Consider the following 7833-nt stretch of genomic DNA (forward strand, 5'->3'; position numbering starts at 1 on the left):
GCGCCGAGTTCACGGGGGCAACAGGGGCAGTCCCCCCCCCCCCCCAGGAAATTTATACTAATAATATATTATCACAGATTATCATGAGGGCGAGAGTATCTATTTGCCCCCGAGATAATCCGTGATAATATATTATTAGTATAAATTTCCTGGGGGAACACTGCCCCTGTTGCCCCCGTGAACTCGGCGCCTATGTATATATATATATATATATATATATATATATATATATATATATATATATATATATATATATATATATATATATATATATATATAGAGAGAGAGAGAGAGAGAGAGAGAGAGAGAGAGAGAGAGAGAGAGAGAAAGAATTCAAGTCTTGGTATTCTGCGCAGTGTTACTACCTAGACGATACTTCGTCTGACTTTTTTTCCCGTGAACTTTGGGAAGTCAGACGAGAAAACTTTGGTTTTTGCGCTAATGCAATTTCTCATCTACCAGAACAAATATGTTCCTGCGGCTTTTCTTTGATCTTAATGAAATACGTAAAGTTTCGGGGGGTTAATCTTATGTTGCGCCAAAATTTAGTTAATTAAATTATGAGTAATATTCAGAAGCAGTATAACAAAAGAAAAAGATAATTTAAAGTATGCTTTTAAAATAGTTTGTGATTTATTTATTTTTTAATATTTGAAAGATTACGAAAAAGAAGCTTTAAAAGCTCTTAGCAATAGCAAATTACCCCCGCCATTAAACCTACAAAACGTAATTATATTTCGCCATTATTCATTTTTTTAAATAACCAAAGTTTTCTCGTCTGACTTCCCAAAGTTCACGGGAAAAAATAGTCAGACGAATTATCGTCTATGTTACTACCCTGTTTCTCGAAAATTACAATAATAATATTATTGTAATTTTCGAGAAACATATATACAAATATTATTAATATTTGTATATATTTTATCCCGTATAAGTATTCGTGAAGATGTGATACGAGCCTAATTTTTGTATACCCTTAAACTAGGAGGTTTGTTGTAATTTTAATTATATAAATATGCACCAATTTTTCAAATAATAAAAATAAATAAAAATTTTCATAAACAAAAAATTTAAAGTTTAATTTTAATAAAATAGCTATAAGGGAATATTCTTTATCGCTTACTTTTAAAATACCAGTAGTATTTTTAAATAAACACCCGTTTAAAAGAGAGAAAACTAGAAACGAGAATACTGGGCTCTAAAATTCTAACAATTCTTTAAGTCTCGCCACACGTTCGCACTCACGTAATAATGTAATGTGTAAAGTGAGATGGCTGATGCATCACGAATTAGAAGAAAAGCCAAGTCTTTTACTAAACCTGCACAAGCACCTCCACCTGTAAAACCCACATATGAACCTCCTAAATGGTTAGCTTGTTTTTGAATTTTGTTTAAAATAGTTGATTCTTTTTTTCTAAAAGTTTTAAGTAATTTAGGATCTTTTCCCTAAAGTCAGTTAAGCATAAAAATGATAGTTTGACAAAAACATTTCTACAATTCTTTTTAAATCAATAAATTGAACACGGAAAATACTAAAGGTTTGATGCAAATATTTGTCTGCTGAAAAACATAACAGGGTTTCTAATGGTTTCAATAATAGTTTAATACTAAGTATTGAGCTTAGATTTTAGTTTCGAGCTTAGACTCCTTAAAAACAAATGAATAGTTATCCATGTTATTCATTTTTGAATATTCAAATTTCAGATCATTTGGTTTACACTAGCTTGAGGATAGGAACACTTAAAAATAACTGTATTAACTAGTTTTAACAAATAAACCTGCCAGATTGAGAGCTTTTTATTTCAAATTAAAAAAGCTGTTAAAAAGTACAATTTCTAATAAGTAGTCATTTCCACTTAAAAAAAATTAGTTAAAGAAAAAAGGAGCACATGTAAAAATTATGAGACAAATATTCTTTGGAGCATTTCTTTGCATTTACCTATCCTGTATCAATATACAAACATGGTTAAGTAAAGCCTATGTTGCATGTTGTTCAATATTAATTTGCAGCTTATCAACTGACTTGATTTCTGTAATATTTAATTAACAATATCAATTAAATTGAATATGTTTAGTGAGTTGATTTAATATTAATCAAATTATCAAATGCTAATAGGCTAACTCATTCAGTTGATTAAAAATGGAATGGTATTTATCTGTTCATTAATCTATACCAAATAGTACACAAAGCTTTTATCAGATAAACTGGGGCAACTACTTGATTACTCAATGCTTATTTAATACCTCCAGGTGTAAAAAAAAAGTATTAGTAAATTTTTTTGGAAAGTAATTGGGAAGATTATGTTAATCTTTATTTAAATGTTTCAAATAAAAAACTTAATCTATGTTCTCATTGAACTTCACTCATTTTCTTATTGTATCACTGAACTTTGAGTATTGTAGAGTTAACTATAACTTTAGATAAATTTGCTTTAGAATAAAAATATTTTATGCACCCTGTTTTTAAAAAATACATAAAATTCTCTTTGAAGTGGCTTCAAAAGAAAATCTTAAACTATTCTAACTTCTAGTATTACTTTAGCTAAAATACTTTAGGGTTATAAGACTTGACCATGAGCTACTTAAAATACCCCTTAATTAAAATCTTTCAAAATGATTACTTTAAAGTTTGTCTTTTTATGCTCTTATTAGTTTATTAACAGTTAAATTGATTATGTGCTTATAACTTTAAAATTTACATATTTTATGTCCACCAGAGCTTTATTTTTACTAATTGTTTTAATGTTCTATTAATATTTAAGGGCAGGGAAGCCACCTCCTGGAATGCATTTAGATGTTAGCAAGGATGGGAAACTGATTGAAGTATGACATTTTTGAGATTTACAATTAAGCTGTTATTAGTATTGTTTCTAAAATTAGGATTTGCTTTTGTAATATATTCTTTGATAAATATCAAAAGTTAGAAATCTTTTTGGAGACTTGAAAAAATCTAGTTTTCAAAAAATTGAATGATCTTTTTTCATTTTTAAATAATTTTTTGTTCAAAGTGTTTGAAAAGCTCATAATCATTATTTTTTAACTAGGGATCGCTGGTTACAGTATATGGTATACTATAAGTTAGTATACAGATTAGTATACCTGTTTACTTTTATTTGTGAAATATTTTTGAACTGGCTTGATAATTTAATAATTATGTTTTCTTAATGAATTAAATTACTGCACCATGTCTATTATTTGACTAATCATGATCAAAGTGTTTTTTTTTTTTTTTTTTTTTTTTTAATTCAGTTTTTGTTTCTTAGATTTACTTAATAAAAACTTTAACTTGTTAAGTTGTTATATTTTTATACCAGGCTGTTTGTGCTGCTCTTCACCATTTTAAGATTTAAGATTGTTCTACAGATTTCTCTGATCTGAAATAAATAGTAATAAAAAAAATCAATAAGTAAAAAGTTTAGTTTACGTTATACTTTACAGTATACTATACTTTTAACTGTACACTAAATTTTTAGTATACCGTACACTGGCGATCCCTAATTCTAACTCCTAATTCTTTAATGATATTTGTTAAGTTGCTCGTTATTAAATCAGTGCTGAGTTATATTCTTTTTTCAAATCTGAGGATATCTGCATATAAGAATATTCTTATTTAAATTTGATCGTATAAATTTGTAAGTTTTTTTTTTTAGAAGTTTATTGTTGATGGAAAAACACATTTTTTTTTTGGTCGACAAAAAGAATATATTGATTTTACTGTTGATCACACCTCTTGCTCTCGTATTCATGCAGTAATGGTTTACCACAAGCCATTGCAAAGGATGTTTTTAATAGATCTTGGTAGCAGTGAGTAATTTTTTAAATTTTTTCTCTTTGGTAGGATTAAGATAATAACAATCTGATTAGATATATTTGTAAGCCTAAATAACATATTTGTATTTTCTTAGTTTATTAATTTCATAAAAGACTAAGTTTTAACCAGTTTCTAGAAATACTGAAAATATAATAAATTTTTCCTATTAAATATCCAAATTTGCTAAATAAAGGCTTAAGATTTTAGAAAAATTTTCAGTAAAATGGAAGTTTTAACTATTTGATGTGGGTTAATAGTGCTGTTTAATTTTAATGTCATAGATGTCTTAATATTTTACTAATTGTTTGTCAATCATTAAATTATCAACACTGGATAATATCCAAATAGCTCTACAATATTATTTATATTTTCATATTAGTTGATCAATAAGGTGCATTGGTATTTTTAGCCAGAAGAATGAACCATCTTAGCAATTTTGATTTAAGTTGTAACTAAACCTAAAAACTAATTATTTATTAAATATATTTGGATGTTTTCTTTGTAAACATTTAATAATAATTTTATATTTTTATTTCCATTTTATTTGGGTTATTGATTTTATGTTACAAAATTGCTTTAAATATGGATAAATTTGGAACAAAATCACAGTACAATTTGATGAAGTTCATCAAGTTTTACTTTTGGAACTTATTGATTCAGTTGTATTTGATATATACCCTTGATTATATTTCATATTATCTTAAAGAACAAAACAGCTGTTGGTATTATTTTTTAATCTAATCTGCCACCAAAAATTTCTTACTTAATTCAGTGTAGTATTCACACTTTCTCTAAAAAATTGAGCTGAGTAACTCATAACTCTAAAGCAAGTCTGACTTTTCTTGCAGCTCATGGAACATTCTTAGGCAGCATTAGGCTTGAGCCAAATTGCCCGATCCAGTTACCAACAGATGAAAACTTTCATTTTGGTGCATCAACAAGGACTTGGGCCTTGCGAGAGAAGCCAAATATGTCTACTGGAACCATGGATACCTCTATTAATTCAATCAGCGCAGGAGTTGATGAAAATGAGACAGGTAATCTCAGTCTGCTGGGATTACCAGAAGCAGAGAATGATTTAAATGTAAGAATATTATCCTTTAACTTTGGGCTCATCCAGAAATTTTCAGGCTTTCCAGTTTAACTAAAGCATCTTTGATAAATAATTGAACTTAAAGAAGTATATTTCATACTCCTGATAATTTTTCATAGGATGCTTTACTCGTAACATACATTTATTGGGAGCCATCACTTTCTTCAGGATTTGACAGAGTATAACACAGCACACAATCGACGAGTTACAGTTTTACCAATTGATGAAGGAAGTATGGTGAACCCTTTGAAAAGAAAGAGGAAAAAAAGTACTTGTAATGTCTCGTTTAGTACAGAAGATGAAATAATTAATCCAGGTATAATTGAGTTAGTTTAGATTTATCTTAAATGTGTAAGTTAAATTTATTGTTTTATATAAAGTGAAAACTGTTTATTTAGAGGATATTGATCCAACTGTGGGAAGATTTCGTAATCTTATTTCAACTGAAATTATTGCTCCAAATAAGGTTTTTATTAAATAAACATTTTTTAATTTTTTAACTGTTTTATGCTGAGCTAATGGTTATTCCTAAGTTGATTTTAAAAGGACTGCCTTTTCAAAGAAATATTTTTAATATTCTTGAAGTTTTTGTAAAAAAAGAAATCTTATTTTTTTAAAATTTCTTATTAGGTGAACAAACAAATTGTTGAACGTAGCTCTGACCCTACTTCAAATAAAATAAGGCAAGAGTTTCAGGTTAATAACCTATATAATGATCCATCAGTATTTGAGCCTGTAAGTTCAACTACGCTAATGATACCCAAGATAACATCTGCTCCTGATGTAGAAAGCCCAGATGTTATGCGACCAACAATGCCAACACACACCAAAATAGTAATGAGAACTGACATAATTGAAGATAGTCCTCAGGAGCCATCAAGAAAAAAGTATATGAAAGAAGCATGGCCTGGGCGTAAACCGAAAGCTAATAATCTTCTTAGTGTATAACTAGAATCTTGCCACCTATTTTCCTAGTTTAGAACTACCTTTTGTGCTGTTTTATGTGAGGGTAACAAGTAGTTAAATCTACTCAGGATTGGCGACCCTGCCCTAAGTGAGCCGCTTATGCCTTTTCCATAACATTACTTTTTTTAACTTGACGTGACTGTTTAACTAAAACTGACGATGGATGATGATGATATGATGATGATGATAAAAAATATGGGTAGTGTGAAACTACAGGGACTGACGACCCTGCCCTCACGAGTCACTTACAATGACAGCAATGACAGTAAGTAACAACAAGGTAGAGTTTTGCTCTTGCCTTTATGAAATCAAACTTTCTTTTCGCCGCTCTAATTGGAATAAGTAAAATGACTGACTAGACGCACAAAAAGTAAACACTAAATGTTAAGAATTTCCATTTTACCTATTAGTTAAAGAATTTCTGGTACTTTGATATAGTAACAGTAACTCGTTCAAACCTTTTCATTTGTGTTAGAATCAAAGTAACTTCGGTTTGTATTTAGACAGTTCCTTTCAACGACCTTTTACCGACATGACAATTTCTGTGTTTTTAATGATTCAAAAAGTTATAGTTTGTATTGTTTGCTGTTACGAATTATACCATGATTAACTGGAAATATAATAGTACGAGGACTTCAAATTTTTTGTTGATATAAAGTGAAAGGATTGGTGATCATTACTCACTTTTTAAATTTAGTGAAAAATGGTTAAAAATCCTCTTTACCGGAACAAGGTATTGTTCATTTATGCTGTGGAATTTCAAATAAAATTAAGTCTTACCAAATCTTTACAAAAACATGTAATTCTTATGGGATCGCTATCTTTAAAAAAGTTTTAAAACAGGCAATTATGAGGAAAAGGATTCTCGTACGATAAGACAATATTTTTCAAATAATTCAGTCTTGTTTTAATGTTTTTAAACATCTTGAAATTTACCAAATAACGCGCATTATACTCTTTGGTGCCTAATAGAAGGGGGGGGGGGGGTTGGAAATATTACTTAAACTCAATAAGCGGGGGCGGGGGGGGGGTCTGAAAAATTTCGAGTTTTTTTAAATACTTAAAGCAATAACTAAGTAATGTTTTTGTTAATTATTAACATATATATTTGTGTCTGAAAACAAGTAAATATATAATAAAGAAGAACAAACGTTTTTTAAATGAATGATATTACGTAACGTAAGTAAGTAGCGAAAAAGAAAGTTTTTATAAAAAATTGTCTTGTTTTGGATGGAATTTTTTCTAAAATTTAATAGCCGGGGGGTTGGAATAAGAATGTCCTGGGTGGAAAATTTTTGAAAAATTAATTGGGGGGGGGGGGGACGTCTATAAGGCACCAAAGAGTACGCTAGTTTAGTTCCTTGATGATTAGCCGTTGTCACTGGTACCACTGCTCTAACTTTAAAATAGTAATCAATAGTAACTCGAAGCCACTAGTGGTCCATTTTAAATTTTTTTTTTTTATGGAGATTTGTACTAGTGATGAGAATCCTTAAGCGTTAGATCTCCACAATATACTGGAAGTTCGAATAACAGACTGCGCAACGTTTTCGAAGCATTAGATATTGTCAGCGATCATCATAGAATGTCTATTGATGACTAACGAATTACTATACAAAGTTTGACTAGTGACTATTTTTAAATGTTCCACAAGATGTAGTTTTAAAAGAACATGGATGTTGCGTAATGAATTTATTCTCATTCCAATGCTTCTCAAGCATTTTTCCCGGCACTTTTCATAACCATATATTTGATATTATGAAATTGCATTTGACGGTGTAATAAAAGTGGTGAAGAAAGAAGACGAACTTTTTTTAAACATTAAACTTGTATTCAAAGTGCAGGTGAGCAGTTGTTATATGCGATTCACACGAGGGGATATTTGATGGAACATTCCGTGGAACATGGAACATGAACAAATATTCTCTGGTGTGAACGCAACTTGAACAAAAGTTCACAGAAC

The 7833-nt window shown here is 29.4% G+C and overlaps 1 protein-coding gene across 2 annotated transcripts; it reads left to right on the plus strand.

The window, feature by feature from the left end:
- The first annotated feature begins 1211 nt into the window (after positions 1–1211).
- LOC145182560 (nuclear inhibitor of protein phosphatase 1-like) lies at positions 1212–6510 on the plus strand. 2 transcript variants are annotated; one of them, XR_016449950.1, is made up of 7 exons: positions 1212–1368; positions 2763–2823; positions 3651–3804; positions 4660–4895; positions 5024–5220; positions 5303–5370; positions 5535–6510. XR_016449950.1 is itself a non-coding variant. In XM_090079310.1 (7 exons), exons 1-7 carry the CDS (start codon positions 1271–1273, stop codon positions 5850–5852), a joined length of 1083 nt encoding a protein of 360 aa, XP_089935436.1. In that variant the 5' UTR covers positions 1212–1270; the 3' UTR covers positions 5853–6510. The 2 variants fall into 2 exon arrangements, 1 of the variants encoding a protein (XP_089935436.1); XM_090079310.1 differs by having other exon boundaries at positions 5073–5220.
- Positions 6511–7833: the final 1323 nt, after the last annotated feature.

Source organism: Hydra viridissima, unplaced genomic scaffold (assembly GCF_058129835.1).
Source record: "Hydra viridissima isolate aposymbiotic clone 2 unplaced genomic scaffold, HvirCarnegie_v1 scaffold_2, whole genome shotgun sequence".
In the NCBI taxonomy this organism is placed as follows: Eukaryota; Metazoa; Cnidaria; class Hydrozoa; order Anthoathecata; family Hydridae; genus Hydra; species Hydra viridissima.